The 24,159-nt window shown below is 43.2% G+C and overlaps 1 protein-coding gene across 1 annotated transcript in view; it reads right to left on the bottom strand.

The window, feature by feature from the left end:
• cntn5 (contactin 5) overlaps window positions 1–24,159 on the bottom strand; it is an 80,741-nt gene that overhangs the window by 17,056 nt on the left and 39,526 nt on the right. Inside the window, exons 7-15 of the mRNA XM_019887392.1 lie at window positions 23,634–23,837; window positions 18,933–19,035; window positions 15,316–15,497; window positions 12,233–12,369; window positions 11,976–12,105; window positions 9,245–9,389; window positions 3,400–3,527; window positions 2,621–2,811; window positions 1,268–1,388 (exon numbers count right to left, since the gene is read on the bottom strand). Coding sequence (XP_019742951.1) covers window positions 1,268–1,388; window positions 2,621–2,811; window positions 3,400–3,527; window positions 9,245–9,389; window positions 11,976–12,105; window positions 12,233–12,369; window positions 15,316–15,497; window positions 18,933–19,035; window positions 23,634–23,837 — 1,341 coding nt within the window. The remainder of the gene's footprint in view (window positions 1–1,267; window positions 1,389–2,620; window positions 2,812–3,399; window positions 3,528–9,244; window positions 9,390–11,975; window positions 12,106–12,232; window positions 12,370–15,315; window positions 15,498–18,932; window positions 19,036–23,633; window positions 23,838–24,159) is intronic.

The following is a 24,159-nucleotide window of genomic DNA, read 5'->3' as shown; positions in this document are numbered from 1 at the left end:
GGGGGGGGGGGGCGTGAACAGCTGGCGCTCTCTCCAATGAAAGGCAATGTGCTGTGTCCCTAGCAAGGTGTCCCGTTTGGAAGGTTACCGTAAAAGTGGCTCACTGACGAATGGAAATGAGAACACTCAGAATGCAGCACGCTGTAGTTTGGAAAACTAATCTGGAGCCAGCGTCAGTGCCGTCATCACATAGACACAATCAATGTATTAAAAAGGGGCGGGGGATGGGGGGGGGGATGGACTTTTTTTAATTGCTGGTTTAGTCATACGGTGGTTAATGTACAAGTGCCCAAGCTTTCAAGGTCTCAAGTTAAGAGCCGTCGCTAAACTCAGTCAGTTGCCTCAACTTTTCTTTTTTAATACGAATGAGCTTGAAAAAATTTTGCTCAACGAATATTCTGGCGAAAGCAGACATATTATTAAAGCGCCTGGCAACTGTTTAAAATAATTAAAAAAAAAGAAAAAAATAATCAAAAGTGTTGTTGCTTTGAATTAAAATCCTGTCATTTTGAAAAGTTGGTGGAAAAAAGAAAATGAAATTCAACTGTATGAAAGTCAAGCACAGATGAAAAATGCGCATAAATACAGCAACAAAATCACTAATGCCTGCCGATGAAAACAAGCATGTTCCTCACCAAAAGTTTCAAGACACAGGTAGCAATCCTAAACGGTCCCTTCTCTTTGCGGCGTCAACAATCTGGGGGATATGAAATTAAGAGCGGGTCCAGTCATCCAGCAAAGAGCAAACCCAATTTACTTGGCGCTGGATGACAGGCCCTGTCAGCTCCGCTTAAGACCGAGTCTGTGCACAGGCGGGCAGCCGGCCCCTCGCGCTGCAATCTGCGCAGACTCGCTTCAATTAAAAAGTGAACATCATCATTTCATACGGAAAGCCGAGATGATGTTGTGACAAGATGTTAGCGGGGTTTAAAGATTACAATGTTGATGAAAAAAATAGTAATTAAAGAAAAAAAAAAGTATGAGGTACACGATGAAAAAAAAAAAATGAAAGCACAATTATTGGAAACGCACATTCAACATTTGCTTGTTTTGGTATGAAATGATTATTTCCTTGTTCACTCTCATTCTCATGATACTCTCTCACTACCCCCCCGCCCCCCCCCCTTTACAATTCATTTTCTGGTGAGAGCTTCTGACTTGGTTGTCGTAACGTGACAGCATCATTCACGGCATTCTACGGCTGCATTCTTGTCGTCGCGGTAATGCGATTTTTTTCGGTCTCCAACGCGACTTCAAACAAGCTCACCTCGAACAAGAAGTTCCGACTCTGCGCTCATGGTGTCGGCGCTGGTTTGGGCCCTGCAGCCGTACTTCCCAGCATGCTTCAGCAAAATGCTCCTAATCATCAAATCCACCGTGGACGACTGCTGCAAAGACATACAAGGCAGACATGAGAAGGATCCAGAATGCACTTGAAAGGAAACCGTGCAATTGCTTTACATCTCGAAGCTCAAGCGGCTAAAAAGGGGGAAAAAAAAAAAAAAGAAAAAAAGATTCCTGTTAAATTCAGCCGCTCCTTCCTGGGCTTTAGCTTTTTTTTTTCTTTTTTTTCCTTTTTGCTCTGGGAAATGAGAAGCGCCGTAGGCTGCAAACCCAGGCGGCCTCCTTGCACGGCTGCTTAGCATCGATCCCGATTAAAATTGCAGAGCGTGCCTCCACCGCCAACAGGGAGCTGCTGCTCAATGTCGTTCAGTGGCGAGACGACGGCTTGTCAGGACAGATGTGACTTGAAAAACATGGCTCCTGCATTTCGTGCTTGGCACCGGAGGTGCGAATAAGTTACATACTGTATGTGCAAGTTCTAAGAAAGTCTCTGGTAACTTTCACGTTTCAAGCAAGTCCCGCGGTACTGTAGTGCAAAAAAAACCAAAAAATAAAATAAAAAAATAAAAAATACAAAAATCAAGCAAGGCAAGTCGAGCTCCCACCAGGGTTGATTTGTAGGATCAGATGTTTATGGATGCCCGGCAAGATAAATTTCACTATTTTGTACATTTGAATGCATTTTCATTCCCACAATTATCAAACAAACGTTTTTTTGGGACAGTCTGTGACTACACCATCACATCTGATAAAAGTTTTTGAAATATTGCGCCAAAGCAAAAAAGGATTGGATCGGCTTGATAAAATATTTGAGTCGTATGACTTGACTCGAGTCAGACTTGAGTTGCCATTTTTATGACTTGCTTGCCAAAAAATTGGAAAAGACTCGGTGTCGGATGTTTATTCGTTCTCTCCCATCTTCGGCATATTTCAAGATTTATCATCATGAACACGATGACACTTCAATCAACATTAATAAAATTGTTTCCATTTATTTCAACCTGCTTTGAAAAAAAAGATGCAAATTCTCATTCCAAGAGAAAATGATATATTTTTTAGTATGATTAGTGGGGTGGAGGGGGGGGGCATATCCCAACATTTGTTGTGATTGGCAAGAGTTTATGACTTACAACTTGCTTGAAAAAAAAATCATTCAAAATATATAAACAATCAAAATATAATATACTATAAAAATATACAAAATGAAAACTACAGTTACAAAATAATATAAATCAAAAATATGATCCAAAAAAAAGGATCAAAAGTCACTGCTTACTTTGGCTCGGACTGTCTGGATGTACTCAAAGTGGCCGCCGCCTCCCTGCTGGAAGCTGATTGGCTTGTGGTCGAACATCCACTGGAAGGCGACGTCCAGCGTGGTGTCGTGCGTGGCCTTGCAGCTGAGCACCACGCTCTCGCCCACCGTCACCTCCACGCGGCTCGGGCTCAGCTCCAAGCGCATGGCCTCTGCAAGCACAAAGCTGCTGCACTGTCACCTCAGACGGACCGCCCCGTTTTGGCTGTGACCTCATACAGTGGATCACAGTATTCTGTTGGCTCGTGTGCAGGACCTGGTGGGCATTGGCGGCAGCGCCCTTGAATGGTTTAGGTCCTATTTAGCTGACGGAACCTTTTGTGTTAGCCTTGGTTGCTCTGAGTCACAAACTGCCCCACTGTCATGTGGTGTTCCACAGGGTTCAATTCTGGGGCCTCTGCTGTTTTGTTAAAGCATTGTATTTCTTTCCCCTGCAATGTGGATGACTGTCAGAGCTATGTACCGCTGAGCAAAAAAGATGCTTTCTCATTAAGGCCAATTTGATCCTGTCTGAAGGACATTCTACTGTCTTTGTTATTAATTTGTGGTTTTATTGTACAAATTATTTTTGCTCCATGTACAGCACTTTGTATGCAGCAGTGGTTCCTTTAAAGTGCTCTATATATACAGTTGAGTTGAGTGTGAAGGTAAAAAAAGCCGATTGCTGGACGTGGTGGGGCACTTGCCCTACTTTGCCCTGAATGTGACAGGCAATGACGGGCGCCTGGGGCATCACTTACCTTTCACCCACAGCGTGGCCGTCATCTCGGCCCAGCCCAGCTGATTCTCGGCCCGGCACACGTAGCCGCCTTCGTCCGCTCGGCTGGCGTTGACGATCCTCAGAGTGTTGTTCCTCAACAGCATCATCCTGCAGCATGGCAAAAACGATCATCACAATGGCTATGGTGGGAAGATTTTAACGACTACCAACAGAAGAGTTGAATTACTGTTGTGATTGGCAAAAAGTAACAATGAGTGCTGATTTATTTTTTGCTCCTTGACCATTTGGGTATATTCCTCAAAATAGGATCCATGAAATTCATCCAAAATGGCTGCATCAAAACTTCTTATTTCTGAAATGGCTCCTTAGACTTTTTTCTATGTCCTGTTATGATAACCAACCAATTACATGTGAACAGGTGCCAGGGGTGAATATTTTCAAACTTTCAAGCCGGTGCTACTAAGTGATAGACTCTGATGGCAGAACATAATATTACCCATGGTACACATTATGCAAAGTTAGAGCATTTAAGCTGCATTTAATTCCAGGAAAATAAAGACCTACTGATTCAATTAATATGTAATGCACTAGGGTTGAAACAAAAAAATATTTTAGAAAATAGATTCTTCTGTCCATTATTGGATTAAAAAAAAAAAACACTTTTATTTCCATCCGTTCACTCAAAAAACGGACATTGTTACAAACTGACAGTGCATGATGATTCAGTGATTCAATTTTACATTAAAGAAGGTCTCCAACAATTAACCTATTGTCAAAATAATTGATTAATTTGATCACCGATAACTCGTTGCCCCTGTTTATTTCACACACAAGTTAAATAAGAACCGGAAATATATTTTCACAGTTAACCTTAATTCAGTTATTCTTTCCCACACCACTAGGGGGAGCCCGCATACCACTCCTGACAATCCATTTGGGATGAAACGCAGACATTGTTACTTTGACCTCGGCTACGCCCGCCATCCTAAATTAGAAGATGCCTAGAATGCTCCATTTCCACCAGGATGGAAGTCTGCTTGCAACAAACGGCGAATGGTGAAGCATTTTGAGGCCCCTCATAAGGCAAAGAATGAATCAAAATCAAAGCGGATATGGGGATGATCACAGCATCTACCCGTGTCACGCAAAATAACTGAAGTTCTTGCCAGGACGTTGTGGCCTGTGTACTTTTGGTTGCAAACTTCACTGCAATGTTTGTGTATTTATAGCGCCGCTTCCAATGACGAAACGTTGACATCAAAGTCTTTCAGTGCAGATCAATGAGCAATTTAAATATGTTAATGAGGCTGACCTCCAGGCAACGCTATCAGTCGTCTAGCATCTCCGGAGGGTTTAAAGCGCAGATGTTCCTCGAGATAGAGACAACGCTAAGAACGTTTTAGTCAGGAAAACAAAAAACAACAAAAAAAACAGCAAACGACACTTTGACTTCAACTGCTTTTTGCTTTTGAGGTCGAGAACAAAAGCGGCACATTCGTCGCCTGACTATCAATTCGGCAGGGGGGGCGAGGGATGATTCTTTTTAAAGAACACAATTGCCTTATTTCACAGTAGTTTTTTTTTTTTTTTAAATCAACTTACAGAGGAGCATTACACTCATAAATTGGCCTGACAAAGGCTGTCAAAAGCGAGTCTTACGTTTCATCACCGCGTACTCTGGGGGGAGACGCCGAGTGTAATCGACAGGAAAAACAAACAGGTGAACATGCCGGGACTCGTAAGTAGCCGCTGAAGGATGCGGCAAATGCAACGCTTGCTGGAGAATGGAGACGGACGAAACTCTCCTGACATGCTAAGCATCGATAGTAGCTGTTTTACAGACAATGGGTGTTGAAACACAAATGGTGGAGCAACACAAGAGACCGAGAATAGAACTGACAGGAGTTTTTTTCTTTATCTTCTCCAAAAAGAAATATTTTTCAGCATCAATGTTAATATGCTATAATTAGAAGTTTTATCTTAATGATGTCTTGTTAAAGAAATTTGGTTAAAACCAATCAGAGTCCTAGAAGTGTTGAACACTGTTTTGTTATGTTGTACCATATTTTACTGTGATAAAATGAGTTGAAAATGAAGCTGACTGGCGTTTAGAAAAATGCTAACGCTAATCGCAAGTGGCGAAGCTCTACACATACATTAAATGTACTACTACAGATTGTAGGCAGCTGTTTGGATGCTAATTTCGAAGGTTGCTTTTATTGATGTTAATTCGTTTTGGTTAGATGAAATCAAAAAAGGTACAAAGTTCATTGAACGTGATTTATTTCAAGTAGTAAAATGCTATACAATTTTGTGTACGTCTACCAAATAATTTTGTGTGACTTATAAATTGTGTTACCTGTGATGGCTACACTGTACGTGTTCTGGTAAAACTCGTATACAAGTAAGTCTCTCATGCAGCCAACATAGCAGCCAAGGCTAAAATGGACTTGATTAGAGGGCTAATGCTAGCTTAGCATTCGAAGCTTGCGCGCAAACTACCCTTGCTTTAAGTTGAAATATGTGGTTCGAATGGTTAGATTTGTGACTGTGATAGCGTGGCTAGCTCATCAGAAATTTAGTTGGTCGAGTTGGCTGTTGATTTTTTTTTTTTTTTTTGCAACAGTATCTGGGGACTTGTTTCAAACTTGAAGGTTAAGACTTGTGACTTCCTTATGACTTGCACATGTGAATTACTCCCACCTTGGAGGACAACATCTATTATGTTAGCTCCCCTCCCATCCTCGTCATCTATTTAAGGCTTCTGAGGCGTCGATGCCATTCAAATAAATTAATATTGTTTGGCATTTAAATCTACCCCCCCCTCCCCCCCACCTTCATCAAAGCTGATTGAAATTGGCAAAGAGGAAGCCCGGAAGGCATGACCGAATCTTGACAAGAACAATTCACGAGGCAATCTGCAGCCAGGAGACATTTTTCAAACAAGGGCATTAGGAAAATTCACGCGCGCCCCGCAACCCCTACCTCACAAGGACGTTGACACACAGAGGACAAGACGGGGACCAGTGCCTACCCGGGACATGCAAATCGAGCCGAGCACAGGCACATCTAAAGCAAAGAATCACAATATAGAACTGACCTATTTGAAAACGATAACGCGACGACGGGATTGAAGTCTTCTTTACATATGAAATAAGGCATAGGTGTCATTTCATCATGCTTGCGCTCAGAGGGCCTATTATAACTGTGGCACCGTTCACGGTTAAACATGTCGAAATCACTCACGATATACGGTGTTAGGTGCTGAGCCCTGCCACAAATGGCGAAAATCCGTGAGTAACTTAAAAGGTCTTTGTAATTGCCTCGAAAAAGCGATTTTTCTATTAGACAGTTATTTAAAATGTTGCTCATACCCACCTGGTATATTAAGTAGCTACAAAGTAGGTATAATGTGTACGCACGAAATGCAAAACGGTTTGTCACACCATCATATCGGTTTTGACCGCCTGTTTCAGGTGCGTATTATAAACAGTTTTTTTTTATGGTAAATGGTGGGGGGGGGGGGGTGGCAAATCCAGTGCTGATTTATGATTATTATGATTATTATTTAGTCAAAAGCATGAAGCAATGGTGGCATGGTGAGGCACGTGCTGAGATTGTCTGATTTACAGTCAAAGGGATCCAGGTTTGCTTCCCATGTTTTCTCACGTCATGTGCCGAAGACTCAATGTCTTGGTCAATTTCAATGTGGACATTTGTTTGTCTATATGTGCCCTGTGATTGACCGGCAAACGGTCCCAGGGCGTAGAAAATGGATGGATGGCACTCGCCAATAATGGTGACGAATTAATGGCTACACTGAACCGGCACTTGTGCTCGAAGGACAAAAAAAAAAAAAAGCCCCATACTGATCATTGTCCGCAAAAACAAAACAAAACGGGATTAACACCTTGTGTTTAAGCAACAAAAGGCTTAACATTAGCGGAAATCCATGTTAATTACGCACCTTCATTAAGTCGGGACAGCTGTCAATGGCAGATAAACGCGCAGGCATTTTCGATTCACCCCGAAAAAGAACGATGGCCCTGCCGTCCATAAACCTCGCCACTCCACAAAGGCCAATGTCACAAAATCTTTGCCACGATCCGCCCGGGTCAACACTTGAACGCCGCTTTTGTTTCGAGATAGGAATCGCCATTATCAGATGCTGAATCAGCGCTGACCTTTCGCCGATTCATTTCGTCCCAACAGAGTGACGGGAGCCGATGGATTCGTCCTCGGTCAATCGGCAACGTCCGGGCAACTTTGACATCAACGCTATTCTCAGGCGCGGTCGTTCCTAAATTCTTTTGCACCAAGCGCCATCTCAAAAAAGGACTTCGCTCAATTTTTTTTTTCCTTTGAAAAAAACAAATACCCCCCGCCCAAAAAAAAAAAAAACGGTGGCCTGGCAAATGTGCATTTAGTGGCGTGAACTTGCATCATTTTGTTCTTGCCGTCGTTTTTGAGTTGGTGTACTTTGCACGTATGTGTGCGTATTTTTATTTTATTTTTTTGCATTTGCTCCCTATCGGCCACCGTAGTTTTCCGCTCCCAGAGCACTTGACTTTATCTCAGGTCAGATAAGAGCCCGATCGCAGGTACAACTTTTTCCCGCGGCTGCCACAGAAAAATAGATTTGCAGCTTTGACGAATGCCTCTGAGACTTTATCGGGTTCCGTTGAGCCCGAGTCATTAATCATCATTTTATGGGCCCGCACACTCTGCCAAGCCAAAAGCCATCCTTCAGCAGCGACGCCGAGTTCAAACAACAGCTCAATTCCCTCTTCACACTTTTTTTTTTTTTTTAACAGATGAAATATTTCTCTTTAAATGACCGCATCAAAGGAACTTGGACACGGTAGCGGTGACACTCCCGAGGATTTTGATCATTAAGCCATGCGCAATCTTGGAGGCTAAACATAAAAGGTCCGGGCGCTGACGGATACAGATTCTTACAACGTCGCTCAATTTGAGTGACAGAGCCCGACGGATGCTCCTGGTGAAAGGATGACGCCTCAAAATGCGCGAGAGCTCCAAATGCAATCATGGGCTCCAAGAGGGAATTGGGGGGGGGTGGGGGGGGGTCTAGCAAAGATGTTTTGTTTCACACTGACACTTCATTTGAGTCACGCTAATAAAACCTGTACGCCTCCTAAGGGCCTTCGCCGCGGGGAGAACGCTTGAAAAAAATAACGACGTAAAAAAAATATAGCGGGAGGCAAACTTTTCACGACTTTGTGGATATTTCAACCCAGGGAAATGAAAATAAACTTTGATGCTTTTTAAGCATGCAAGAGTGGAACTCTCAGATGTTGCTATTAAAACAGTCAGTAAACAATTATTGGTCGGTCTAGCCGTGTAATGTGCTGCACAGCGGCGGTGGGAAGTCACAAAGCACAAGCTACAGTGTCATTTACAATTCTATAATGATACGGAATCAATGTTGCCCTTTTGCGGGAAATCGAAATTCGATTACTCAGTTACGGCCCCCTTAAAACGACCCAAAATGAACGCGCTTTAAACACCTGGAGTCACGGTCTTTAAAAACCAAAGTGCTGATGGATTTAGATGTGACTTTCAGCATTCATGTCAAATCAATCACTCAAACCGCCTTTTACCAGATGAAAAACTAATCCAGACTTGAAGTGGCCACGTACTAAATGGCCGGAACGGTCACACAGGACCCCGACTATAGGATGTTTGCATGTTGGTGTGCCTTGAAAAGGGGGCGTGGCCTCGTAAGGATGTCAAACGCATGGAGTCAGTCGAGTTGGCGAGTGTTCACGTCTCTTCCATGCTCCTTGAGAGTGGTTTCATTTTTGTATTTGTGTGCAATCCTTGACTATGCATTTGCGGTCTACCTTTTACTGGGCTGTATCCTCCGGTCCGCTCGCCTCCACGTGACCCGCGGCTTGGGCGACGCCCGAGGTTTGCACTCGATGAAAGCGTCCTTGCCCAGCGTGGCGATGACTCGCACCGGATTGGGCACGAAGACGGGCGCCGACGCTGCGACGAGGACAAAAGAGCATGAAGTAGAAACAGGGTCTCGGCCACTTTCTGGTTATCATGACTACTACCTCTCAACAAATAACACACATTTTTATTACAAAAATAAATAAATAAACTACTACTTCTGAAAACTGATTAAAAACTCAAACTCAAACAAAACAAAAAAATAGTAATTCAAAGTAATGAACCTGCTCTAATAAAATCTGAATCTAAAACTGCATTAAAAAAAAACAAGGTCAAAATGAAATAAAAAAATAACTACAATGAAAAATCCCCAAATTATTATGACCTTGTTATGTACACAAGAAATGAAGTGGGGCATCGTCATGATGATCATCATCATCATCTGTAATACACATCAAGGCCTTCTCCAGGCTGCGAGGCTTTGTCAGCCAGCATTATTCAGATTCTGAGTGAGTCTTTCCAAGTGACATCACGCACAATGACAATCCAATCCGAGCCGTAGCTCAAGGCTGACCCCGGCCCCGCCACACAACTGCCGCCTTCCGGGCCGCAGCGGCAGACGCTGGTATTTGTGTGTCTTCGTCAGAGTAGGAGCGCGCTCGGCTGCTGGTGGCGTCAGCCACCACTCGCCACCAATCGGCCTCACGGCCCCACGCTTATGCGGCCCGCGGTGCCTCAGCTGGTCGCTCGCCCGCGGGCCGTTATTAACCACGTAATCAGTCCTGAGGTTTGTACGAGGGCATCACCGGATTAGAAATATTAGGCACCCTCGTCAGGTCTTGTTAAAGTTTCATTCAAGTTTTGCTCATCTTCTGAACAGTGTGACACAGTTGATATGAAAAGCAAGTCATTAACCCGGAGTCATTCCCACCAGTCAAGCACTGAGCATTATTTACCCTCCAAACTTTTTGGGTCCAGAGACTTTTTACAGGGAAGAAAATGTTCCCATGGATGCCCTCATAGTCTGACACTGAAAAGCATGTTTAAAAAAAAAAAAGTGAAAGATATGGCATAATTTAAAGCAAATTATCTGACCATAGAAGAGGCGAATCTGGTTTGGCAATATTTCTTAAATTAAGTAAACAGAGCCTAAAAAAACTATTAATGTGTAAAAAAATGCTACACAGCCATAGAATGCTGGTGTTTCTTATTTGAGGCCAAACTAACATCATATAAAAAATCAAGACCAAGTTATTGTACCTTATTGAGATTTTTATTTATTTTTTAATGAAAAGTGTTTGAAGTAAAATATGGTTAGCACAGTCCTTCTTAAATAGGGGAGTGGGGACCCTGATACGACAATCAATTACAGCCAATTATTTAGTGGCGCCCCAAAATAGAGCCCGGGGACCCTGGTTTGAGAAGCACTACACTAGAGACATTCGCAGACTTTCCTTGTTATGTGTGGAGTTTCTCACATTTCAGAATTCAGTTAAGATGTTAAAATTTGGTAGTGCGTGCCCGGTTTAGAGTCAAGATTTTGATGGAAAGAAAAAAACCAACGACCCAAAAAGGGACTTTTGATTCTCCCAAAAGTCACAGATTCCCCTTCTGAAAAGGGCATGCCACGCTGACAGTAAATCAAAGCATCCCTCGGGGCAACGCAAAAGGGGAACGGGTGTCACCAGCTGCGTTCCACGATAGAAGATGACAAGGAGAAAATGGCGCATCAACACACGGCGCAAGAGGACAGCCTAAGCGAAGCCTCGTGGCCGCCGAGCGCCAGTCGGCCTTCAAGTTGCAAGTGAACGCGTGTTGCGCTCATGTGGACGCCGAATCAAAGTCGCATGGGGCATCTGGGGTCACTGTGATGTCGTCCTTTGCTTTTATGAGAAAAAAAATAATTGAATAAAAAACGCTTAACCCATGCTAAGGGGCTCATTAGACTCCTTCCCACGGAAACCTCACAGCTTTCTTTTAGTTTTCCACACTGCCAAACTACATCTGCAAGTCGTTTTTTCTATGATATGATAAAAGTAGCATTACTGACTCAACTTCTGTATTTAATGAAAGGTTTTATTTATAGACTCTGAAATATACAGAGATGGGCAGAATAGCCAGAAAGCGAAGTCAGGTAAGACTACTGTTACTTTATATTCAAAAAAAAAGTAAAAAGAAATGCTCCAAGTACTTGTAATTGCTTGAGCAAAGAGAGTAGTAGTCAGTCTGATTCATTATTATTATTATTATTATTATTATTGTTTTTTTTTTTTAAATCAGATGGCACCTTTTTTTAAAATCGCAGTCAAAATGTAATGGGGGGGAAGAAAGTAATTCGATATGAACAGGTTAATTATAATTTAAATATACATACTAGCTGTCTAGCTAGCTATCTATCTAGTTAGATAGCTAGATAGCTCGATAGCAAGCTAGCTCGATAGCTAGCTAGCTAATAATCTAGCTAGCAACTAATCAAATTTAATCTAATTTGTTGAAAAAGTGAAGATAGAGCGTCAAAAATACATCTATGGACACATAAAGCCATCTCTGATTAAAATTTGCTGTTGACTCGGCTTTGCCCAAATGGCATGGAAGAGTTTGTTTACATTCCTGGAAGTACATGATGATGTCATGGTCCAAAGTTTTAAAAGGTGTGTCATAAAGCAAAGAAGTGTTTACCCAAAATCTTGAGTTCGGCGTTGGAGTAAATGGCGCCGTACTTATTTTCCGCCACACACTGGTACATTCCCGAGTCCACGGGCTGCAGCTTGTTAATAGAGAGCTCGCCGTTCACGATCTCCATTCGACCCTGGAACGAGAAGAAAAAGTGGGGAGTTGATGATGATTCATGACGACATTCGGCACTCTGAGGTGGTTTTTTTTTTTCTTTCTTGCGGTTCTTTAAGCAAAAAGCAGAAGAGGCAAGGTGCTTGTACCTGGGACGTCAAGGGCAAACCGTTACGCAGCCAGCGATAGGTAGGCCGGGGCCTCCCCGTGGCCTTGCACTCCCACTGGAGCTTCTCTCCACTATCCAGCTGAGTGTCATTAATCATTCGCACCCACTGCGGCAGCACTGAAAGAAAGCGTGAAAGTGAGAAAGAGGAGGAGGAAAAATAATAAATATAATCACTGAAACGTCCCGTGCGGTCTACATCCGGTGCGGGTGTTGACTTCTTGCGCTGACATTTTGCTTATGTTCAACATACAACACGGATTAAATTGCTTGAAGAAGTTTTTTTTTTTTTTTTTTAGAGCAGGTTAGTTTTTAATTTTTGAAAAAGCTTTGTTTTGTTTATTTGTTGTTTTAGTGTTTGTTTTAGTTTTTTTGCCATCACAGCATTAACTTGGAAATTGTACACTAAAACTACATTTTACATTTTTTACAATTAAATCATTCATATCATTCGAAATTCAGCGCTTATGTTTTAAAATCTAGAAATGTTCAGCCCGTACATGATCTTTCCTGCGACTCTGCTTTTACACCGCAACGTCCTTCTCGAAAGCTGTCAGAAATGTACGCTTGATGCGCTCTCCTTTTCATCTGGAAGTCTCTGTCTATCTGCCGACTGCATTTTTCAATACGTGAACGTGTATTCATGAGATTCTAAAATTTACAAGGACCTTTCGCTGGAGTCGGATCGTTCGTCTTGCGTGGGAGCGAGAATATTAATCAGCCACCAAGAAGCGAGCAACCACCGCCAGCCCGCCCGTTCCATCTTTCAGTTTAATCTTACAAGGCCTTTTTTTTTTTTTTGTATTAAACTTTTTCCTCAGTTATGTTAATAATGCACAAACCACGAAGGCTAATCTACAGAAATGAAAGGGATGTAAATGAATTCAAAGAAAATTAAAGATGCACGCATCCAAGACGAATCTTCTGCGCCGTCGCTAAAACAAAATTTCACATTGCACATCCGGCTTGGACATTTAGGTCAACTCCCGAGTAGGAGTTCATCAAAGGACGAGCCCTGGTACTCGCCCAAAATGGCTGACTTCCACTTCAATGTTAGACATTGGATTTTTTATTTTTCATGCATGCTGTTAGGATAGACGCGTCAATTGGTAAAAATGCCCTGCCCTGATTAGATAGGGGGGGGGCTTGACAACTTCCCCAATATACTTTGTGTCCTGACAAAAATTGCTCAGTTGTATGAATTGCCAAAAAGGCAATTCATTTGTTGAGAATAATTGGGGTGGGGGGGGGGGGATTTCAATTTCCTGGTGATCTGACCCTCTCTATAGTTTCTCCATGTTCTTATGAGGCCCCTGTGATTACTCCATTAGATTTGTAGCTTTTCATGGCCACTAATGCAATTCCGGGTTGCCACTGTTACCATTGTTGTCTGTTCCGTGCATACACTGCAATTTCGGCAACACACAATGTTGTGGCTTGATTGCTTCTTGATGGCCAGGAATGTCCAATTCACAATGAAAGCCCAAAGTATCGGATGACCTCAAGGAAATTACTTTTAGCCTCAACAAGCTGGGGCTCCTTTTCTCCTTGTGTTGTCAACCGAATCAAGGCGGCATTGCGGGGACCTTGGTTGCGCACCTCGCCAAGGCTGCGGCACTCCCATTATGTTGGCCTTGTGTCTGCGGCACGCCTGGAATTGGGTGGCGCTCCTTTCATGATCGCAGGCAAAACAACGAATGCGACGTGCCGATCGGTTGCATTTTCCGAAAGAAAAGTCTTAAAGCAGACATGCAGTGCATGTTTTTCAGAATTGAAAACAGTTGCAAGTTGACTTCGTAAAAGGTTTTTGACATTCTTTGGTCAAAATATAAAAACAAACATACATTTGAAGAAAAAAAAAGCGGATTATTTTCACTCCTGGATGCAGCACTTCATCACCAAGCCGCCAAATTGCATTTGTCGACAGAAACACTGACACTTTCTACCAGCTCAAAATTTGTCTCCATGACTTCAGCTCCAAATTGAAAATGCCAGATCTTCACCCAGCCTAGCTGCCAAATCATGGCTGAAAAAAAACACATCAATCACAACGTCGAGGCTCAGAGTCTTCCCGGAATCACAAGGACATCCAACGTTTTATTTTTCTAAATCGGAAGGCGGTTGCTCACTGACACCTTCAGAACTATGCAGATGAGAAAATATTTACTTGGTTGTGTAATTTCACACTTGATGGGAGGTCAGGCAATCCACACACCAAGACTATTTGGATACATGCATCAAAGTAGTGAAAAATAATCAAATACATTTCAATAAGATGCGCAATTTCCATATACAGCTGACCTTAAATAATGAAAATTAAACCTCTCTTATCCAAACGTTTTTTTTGGATAGAAACTATTTTATAAACTAAAAAATACAAACATTTTCTACATACACAACGGAGGCTTTTTTTTCCCCCCAACTTTATCTAAAAATAAAGCCGAACCCATCTGTTCATTTTAAAAATGCGATGTGACCCTTGAGCGTAAAAGTTTGCCCACCCACGTTCTAAAATAAAAGTGCCAGCTAATTTGCTGTGGTCATTAGCGATGTTTTCTTATCTATAATTACAGTTTTCTCGACACCGGTCTCTTCTAGGCTTGTAGCTAAAAATAAATCCTACCATCAGTCAAGAAAATATTGTTGGCAACTGCCCAGGCGTTTCCTCGAGGAGTTCATGAGAAACATTAATCGGGCTTTACAGGAGGGCTCGGCCCAATTTTATTGCGGGAATACACCGCGGCCTTTGGCACGGTGACGATAACCGGGGTTTGCGTCGTGTGGATTTCCGGAAAATGGGCAGCAGTTTAACTGACGTGTTCCAGGTGATGATTATTGACAGAGCTCATCCCATCACGAAACTCAAATGATAGGATGATTGACACAAATGTCAGTCATGTGTTTCGGTCGAGGAATGGCGACACTGCAAAAACTGGACATGAAAAAAACTGAAGAAAAAAAAAACCCAGTGATAAAACAAAAACAAGTTGGATTACAACATCAAGATGATCCTATACCCCCAAAAAACAAACAAACAAACAAACAAAGACCACGCTCAAGACTTACTGTAGACCTGCAGATGTCCCTTGAAAGCGGTCCCTCCCCTCTGGTTCTCGGCTTTGCACTCGTACGCTCCCGAGTCCTCTAGCTGGATGTTGGGGATCTCCAAGACGGCCTGAGACTTGCGTAGTCGAGCCTTTTTCGGTATATTGCCGTTGATCTTCCTCCAGGTGATTGTGGGCACTGGACTATGAGAAGTGACAACATACAGTTTCTAAATGACGTTGATTGTATTTATTTAGGGGAAAAAATTAATCACCAAAATTAATTTCCCCCAAAGCAAAAAAAAAAAAAGTAGTCGTGCCACCCTTGGCCGAAATAATTGAGCTTTTTTGCTTCATGGTGGAGGAATTTTGTTTCAACTCAGGGGTTTTTTTAAGCATGAATTGCTTGCGTAAAGTCCTACTACGACATCTCAAATGGATTTAAGTCCAGAGTCAAGAGTGTTTGAGCTTGAGGGCACAAAATGATGTCTGGATATTTGCCCGCAGGATTTCAATCAGACAGCAAAATTCATCGTTTCATTAATCACAACAAGTTGTCCATGTTCTGAATGAGCAAAGCAGGACCAGTCCATCGCACTGCCTCCACGACCTCTGACAGTTGGCATCATTAACCACACACCCTCCAAAATGTCAGACTTTCGTCTCGTCAGAATATTTCTGTTCACTGATGAGGGGGCGCGGGGGACATGCCTGGTCGAGAGGTTTGGATTCGAGTATGGTTTCAGGAGTTGAGGTTCGGAGGATAGTGTACAAATTAACCATAATCAGTCATGGTGAAGGCTGATTATGGAATTAAATTCGGAATTAGGATTGGGTAAACCCTAAATCTTTGTTGGGGGCCCTTCAGGGTTCGGGGTTAGGATTACGGTGTTAGTTTGAGGTTTGGTTTAGAGGGGAGGATTTTATTAAGGTTGACAGTTAGGGGTTCGGACCAAGGTTGGAGTTAAGGATTCGGGCTGGAATCAAGCGTGATGTTTGGGTGTTTAACCCAAGGGATGAGCTGTTAGCAATGTGTACTCTTGTTGAAGTCAATTAAACTAATAAGTCTCTGCTAAAGACCGGAGGAAAGTGTCCAAGACCCTTAAGGTGGTCCACTTTATTTATTCACTTCATTTATTCCTGCGCAGATGACATCCCAATTAGCATTCCGCACAATCGCTGCGCCTACCTACCTTCGGAATTGCTCCATGATTAAGGCTCGCCATCGACTCCATGCTAGGCTGCCAGTGAACGATGACTTTGATTCACTTGATTAAGATCCTCATATTGTCTACCCGCCACTGGATTTTTTTCTTCTTCCAAAAACATCCGTCTCTCAGACACATTAAACGGCCGCCTCAAGAGCGCAGCCCGCTGTTATAATAAGGCAGTCCAACTCCCGCCCGCTGCTGAACGCAAAGGCCCTTGCCGTTCTGGCGCCCCCTCCCCCCGAGGCTGAACGAGCAGCTGCCAGGATTTGTCGAGTTTGATTCCCCTTGGGGTCAGTTAAACTAAAAAGTGAGTGGGCTGCTGTACGGCAATTTGGGTGAAAGTATCCAAAACGTTTCGGGGCACAAGTGCAAGGAAGTGGGGAGTGTCTGAACCAATGCCATTTTTTTGTTGGCGTTTCAACTTTGATACATCCGTCTTTGCATTCATTTGCTACTCCGTTTCGTGTTCAGAAACTGGCTTGAAATGTGCGGCCGAGTGTCAGAAAACTTGAAACACGGAGAAGGCTGGGTTGTGTTCTGGGGCTGCTTTGCTACATCCGGCACATGGTGTCTTGAACCTGCTCAGGGTTTAATGAAATCTCAGAATCAGGAACACCGCCCAGCGTGAAACGTAGTGGTGGGCTCGTTTATATTCCGTGGCCAACAGTTTTGCTCTTGAACACACCAACAACGACAAAGACTAATAACGCCAATCACGGTCACCGTCTTTGCACTCTGATTGCCAGTGTCCGTTGGGATCAAGAGGAAAACAGAAAGGCGTCCCTGATTTCATTCCCGACGCTATTCTCGGGACCGTCGCCTCCTACAGAGTCCGCATTGAAAAGTCATCCGTCTCAACTCACTGGGAAAGGCTTCCGGATGGACGGTTATCAAGCAGAATTGAGTTTATTGAGGAGAGAGCCATGCACAGCTGCTGTTGGTCTTCTTTCCGGTCGAATTTGCAGTCCCCAGCGTTGCGACGTTTGGGAAGTAACTCGGCATAATGAGCGACGCTGATTGGAATCTAGGTAAACGGCGACGAGGTTTTCAGTGATTTATTTTAGATTAGAGACACTGGATGACAGACAGCCATGAATAATTCATGCTGACTAATTATAAACATAATGGAGTGTGTGATGCAAGATCATTTTTGCACAAAAGCAAATCACTTTTCTCCGAAGAAGATTGAAAATGTGTCGCGGCATGCTTTTGTTTGTTTGTTTAAGTGTTGTAAAATGAACAATAAATCTTAGTTTTTGTCTTCAATTCAGACGTCTGCCAAGTCTTAAATTTGTCGCCGGTGAATTAAGTCAACTTCTGGAGACAAGGGGACCAAATTTTAAAAGATCTAGACAAAAAAAAAAAAAGAAAAATTGGATTTGAGTTTGAAATAGATACATGTTTAATTGGACTGTCCGTAGCAAATGGTAAGGTAACAAATACTGACTGTGAATACATATAGTGAGTGTTTAAATTTGATGTGAATTTTAAATGTTTTCATCTATATTCTAAAATGACATCATATTCACCTGTAATATTCCCACTTTGCAATTTGACATGAAGGAATAATGTCCAAAATATATCAAAATATTTTCCCCCCCCCAATAGCTGCGACTCTTTTGTCCTCAGCAAATTTGGATTAAATGGTTGAGTTTTATTAAATGTCACCCAAAAACCCCCCAAAACAAAACACATTTTTGAATGAGAACATTATCAGTGTAACATTAATACTGGTAATAGTTGTAATTATATTTTCGCAATTACATCTTGTCATTTTTTTTAACTACTCTTCGGTGTTAATATAAATGTTACACCTTTTCAGCGAAACGCTCATGAGGCCTCATTGCTTTCAGCGAAATTGAATGGGGACATAACCGATGTATCAAAAAAAAAAAAAAAAAAAAAAAAACAGAAACCATGTTGCTGTAATACAAAACCAACAATCCTTGGCCCGCACAAACGTGGCCTCCCAGGAGGAGGTAGAAATAACTTTTTCAGCATTTGCGACAGCTACTGCGCCGCTAACTTTAGTAAGTGTGCTAAGTGCTTTTGGAATGCACTCTCTATGGACTCTCCCTCCTGGCAGACGACTATTACAATGTCATTTATTTTCTGCGCCGATATAACCTTGTCCCGCTCCGTTCATTCATTCAACACAGAGCAAGGAAACACACACGCATACATTAGGCCTGATCCCTTAGGGTGGATCCAACAACCATCAAACACACACACACACACACACACACTTCTCCCCACTCTCATAACATCCTGCCTGAAGAAGTCATGTAATGGAATAAAGACGTTTCAAGAGGACAGGAGAACACTGGGAATATTAACTGAGCTGTAACGAGCCGCGCCGCTGTTTTTTTTCCAAATATGATCAGCTGACGCAGCAAATATCCGAGGCAATATGTCCTTTTTGACTTACTTGCCCAACGCGAAGCACTCCAGTCTGACTGTGACGCCCCTGGCAGCCAGCACGGAGGTGGGGAAGTGCACCTCAATTTTGGGCTCGTATTCACCCATGACACCTGGAAAAGGTTAAGGAAGAGAAAGCGTGGTTCATAAGATTTGGGGTGTGTTCGGAATCACTCCCTATCCACGTTATCAGTCCTGTGTAGTGAGCTTGCCCTTTCAGAATGCCGTTTGTACTGAGTGCACACCATTTCATCATATTTGTCAACAATAGGCATCTGAGTAATTCTTCTAAAAGTGCAGACAGGGAGCCAAAAATTCTCACAGGTGTGTTCAAAAAGTTTGGTCGGGTTGATGTTGAGTAAAAACAGAACGGCTAGCCTGCTAGCTAACGTCACCCGTATGGCATGCTAATGCTATCACATGCGTGCCATTCATCTCAGCATCAGCAAAGCCACAATGACCATGTTAAATTTCCACCATGTCTATTTTTGCAAATTGTAAATTACACCCTTTACCTTGTCAAAACTGAATTACAGATAAAGAGTTGTAAATAGGTGTCCGGTACATGAGGCGAATGAATCATGCTGCCAATGTAGCAGTCGTGGCTAATGCTAGCTTGGCATTGCTCACGCTGCTATTTTGTCGAAGCTAGAGATGCATTCGCTGAAACTATTTATCATTTGGTGAAGTGAAGTGAGGCTCGCTAACACTTTTTACACCGCAAACTCAGAGTTTAAGACACCTGGGACCTGTTTTAAATTGGAAACAAAAACAAGCACTTTACGGCTCCTTTAAATTGAAGCCGCTCTTCTTTTTCTCCATCGTGTTTACAATGATTCCGTAAAGCAGATTCATGGTTACGTGACATCACAAACTCAAAAGATGTGCAGCTCACGTCCACATTGAGCGCACCATCTGCCTGATCTTTCAACCATCCATTTCTACCTGCTTTACACTTTATTAAACGTGGGCGGCGACAGCGTTGTAAAGTAAAAGAGAATACTTCTTGATCTCCACTCCATCCTTTTGTGCCTGCTGTTTTGTTTTAAGAAGGTTAACGACTCTCTGCACATGCTCTCGCTTTTTTTTTTTTCTCGCAGGGGGAGCACATTAACGCTGAGCTGAGTTAGCCGTGTTAAATGATCGCCAAAGAACACGCCATTAAGATGATGTACTAACACAATGTGCGAATGTAGGCCGGGATCACCAATCTGCTCGACAATCCGCGTGGCCAGGCGATAAGGTGCTATCAGTCCAGCTAAGTGGCGACATGACTAATGGCGCGCCTCCTCCACTCGCACAAGAGGACCCGGCTTCCTTTTGTTTATTTGTTTCGCTCTTGAGGCGGCCATTAATACCCATTCACGATCACGTCGTGGCATACTGCTAGCGGCTAATTTGGATCAAAGCAACAACAAACAGTTGTTTGTATTTACGATTACCTCGTGACAAGTTCGTTTATTCACATTTTTTCCCTCTGCCCTCCTACTTGCGCTTTTGTGCCGATGGTGACTAAAATGGACCGGCACACATAAAATTACACCAATCGATGAAACGCAACACATCCACTGATGAACTGCAACAGAGAAACTGTACTCCTCTACCAGGTTTTAAGGCTCTACACACACTGTACTGCAATGTATTATTGCAATGTATTGTTGGTGGAACCACAAAAACATGGCGAGATTGTCAAGAAGTGGATTCCACAAAGACAAACAGGACAAAATTTGAAATTTTGAGGGGCTGTTGGCAATGATGGATTGCCGCTTTCCCGGAGCGCACATTCTGACTTCAGATTTTAAATCATAAAATCAGTGGCCAACTGTCAGGGACGTTCCGAGCAAAAATATTTGAAACCAATGAACTTAACGCATCAGACAACGTTTTGTCTTTCTTTTTCAACTTTCGAGGTCTCACAATTCAGGAGATGTCTATCACAGCAGCAAATGTTGTGCTTTTTCTTAAATTTTACTGTGGTCGGTTGACGATGTTACACAATTCGGGATTAACAAGATGTTGCGGCACTGTACGCCTCAACTGCTTTAGTGTGCATTCGGCTTTTTCTTTTGCTTTTGAAGTCATAAAATTAGGACTGGAAATATGGTGAACAAAAATCCGGCCTCTCTGCCGCAGATGATGATTCGCCGGTGCCTCAAACTGCGGCAGTTTCGCACCAAGTACTTTATTTGCTTGAGTATCGATGGCTGGTATCGGCCGTCTCCATGAGAGCCCGATACTTTCGAATAACCGGGGAAATGCCCAATACCCAAACCTGGTTATGCTATTCGCCCATCCCTACTTTTATTGTGCACCAAATGACACCCCGTGTATCTTTCCACACAACGATAAAATTACTCATTTCGTTCTGCATATTCATGGCCCCAAAGTAATAAGTATTGAATTTGCAATGTTTCATTTCTTGCCTCTGTCATATTTTTTAAAAACCACATAAATTCAATCTCTAAGCCTCAGCCTTCATCGAATATAAAAGAAATAATGCGAGAAGCATGTCTGAGCCCAGAACATTACCAGCCGTCATTGCGGGCGGCACTTTAACATCTGCGGTGAGATTGAACAAGGTCGAAATGCTTTCTTCTCCTCTGTTACTTTGTTCTACTTTGAAATGAAGCAAATTATGAAAAGGCATGATTTGAGTATTGCCCTATAGTTTCTGTACTGATGACATTGTTCGCGTAATTGGGCTTCCAAGTGTACGGGCTTTCACTTGATTTGCATTCAGGTGGAATGACAATCGCTGCTGGCGTTCTTGTTTAAAAAAAAAAAAAAAAAAAAAAAAAAAAAATCTATCTAGCTATCCATACATCCATGACATGACATTTTAACAACTACTCTGAATGAAGTAAGCTGCAGTAATCGTTTTACAGAGAGGATAAAGAATATACGCCCATGCGTATTGTGTAAAAGTTGAGCCCAGGCGACGCTTTTATTCCTCATGGTGCCATGTTATCAAAATGGGTATCGAAAAAAATTAAATTTTACTTTTGTATTGGAATAAATTCCAGAATCTGTACTTTACCTTTTTTTTTTTTTTTTTTAAGCATCATACACAAGTGACATATGTGCAGGTATCGGACGTGTTGCAAAGATAAGGTCTGTTGACACACCCTGCTGGATGTGAGCTGACGATCAATGGCGTCCAGCGGGCCGGAATGGAGCCCAGATACTTCTTTTGATTAAGAGCCTCGGTTACGGCTGGCAACTGTGAGGTGCACACACACACACACACACACACACACACACACACACGCATTTGCGCGCACACACACAGGTAGCTTTGGAGCGTATCCTGTGTAATCACTTTTAGCGAGACACAGATTGCGGTGTGCGATTGGTCGCCACCCGTGACCGGCGCGCCAACATTTGGGCCCGTCTGTCGTGAGGTGTGCCAATGCAATTTTCACCATTTTAAAAGTAGGACGCGCAATATGGCAGCAGGCTGCATGAGGCCACCAAAGGGATTGGGGGACGGGTGGGGGAGTGTAATATGAGGTGGGGGCGTTGGGGGGAGGGTTTCTTTGGCTTCATGGATTTTCATTTGGAAACCTTGCCCGTGTCATGTTTGCTGCAGAAGGAAGATGGCGCATTCAGTAAATAGTCTTAACAGGTCAGACATATACAGGAGCTCTGCATCTACATGTTTAACACCGAAGCCAAGCCACGGCGGATCGTTTTGTCAAAGGTTAAAGAATTCCACTTTTTGCTGGAGGCCATCCAATAATGTCATCATTTAATAATGTCATCACGGAACGAAGATGCGAGCTGACGTCGCGGTTCTGCTCCCGAGGCATGAAGGCCCTTTAGCTCCATCGCAGGGGACCGCGTCGGAACCTTGGCGGGCTCCCGCGCGGCGGCCTGATGGACGCCGACGCTCCCACGTGAGGCTTCGGGAGCCCGCAGGTTGAATGTAACACACGTGCAACTTCTTGGCCCCTGGAGGGGGCGCTTTTAAAGAGCCACAAGAAGCCCACTCGGAAGCCACAATGCCCCCACAACGCGGCATGCCGACGACAACGCCATACTACACATGCCGCCACCGTGACGCTAACATAACTTGCGTGCCACATCAACCAAGCCTGCTTACAAATAACAAGCGTACAAGCGCCGAGTGGACATCCTTTATTTTCATGATTATTAATAAATTGTTTTTCTTTTTTGGGTGGTAAAATAGATCGCACGTGTATTTTGTCCAATATATCAGTCCAAAATTATTGTGCTTATTGCTTATTATCAATACTATTTTTACGTGCAATATACATGATAGCTAGCTATAGCTAGTTCAGTAAATGCACTACACCCTGAACTGGTTGCCAGCCAATCGCAGGGCACACATAGACAAACAATCATCCACGCTCACAATCACACCCTCTGGACAATTTAGTGCGATCGATCAACCTACCATGCAGGTTTTTGGAATGTGGGAGGACACCGGAGTACCCGGAGAAAACCCACACAGGCACGGTGAAAACATGCAAACTCCACACCTCAAAACAATCAAACCCTGCACCTCTGTACTGTGAGGCGGATGTGCTAACCCGTTGCCCACCGTGCTGCCCGTTATAATACCCTTCAACATCTTTCCATTCAAACAAACGCAGTTGTCCTTGAGTTGAGCAATTGGAAATAGACAAGTATAAACATGCGTGCCAGTCGGAGCTGTAGGAGGACGATAAAAGCAGACGAAAAGTCTCACCATCTGTCCTGAGTGTGAGCGGCGTGGGCGGGCTGAGCACGCGGGTGTTGGTGGCCGTGTTCTTGAGCAGGCAGATGTAGCTGCCCACATCCGACGGCTGCACCTTGGACACGTAGAGATTGCCCGTCGTCTGCGAGATGAAGCGGCGGCTGTCCTCGGCCACGAAGGACGGGAACTCGTTGAACACCCAGCTGTAGATGATTTCTGCCAGAAGGCCGACAAAATATTAGGAACGACGCTCAAGCCAAGGTGCAGGATATTCCATATCCTGCTTCCTCGCAAACATAAATGAATAAATAAATTCATTGATTGATTAATTGATTGCCCCCGCCGACCCTGCTACGATTTACATCAGGGATGGTGAGGGGGCCATTGGTGGACAATTTTACTCTTTGTTCTAAAGTTCAACAAAAACGAGAAAAAGTATTTGAAAAGGGTCACATGTTCTGCCTGCAATTCCCATTTTAATTGTTGGAAGAATTAACAGGGCAAAAAATAAATGTGTGGATATTTTATATATTATATT

The sequence above is a fragment of the Hippocampus comes genome, unplaced genomic scaffold, assembly GCF_001891065.2.
Source record: "Hippocampus comes isolate QL1 unplaced genomic scaffold, H_comes_QL1_v1.1 scaffold194, whole genome shotgun sequence".
NCBI classification, from domain to species: Eukaryota; Metazoa; Chordata; class Actinopteri; order Syngnathiformes; family Syngnathidae; genus Hippocampus; species Hippocampus comes.
This window is presented reverse-complemented; position numbering and strand designations above follow the sequence as displayed.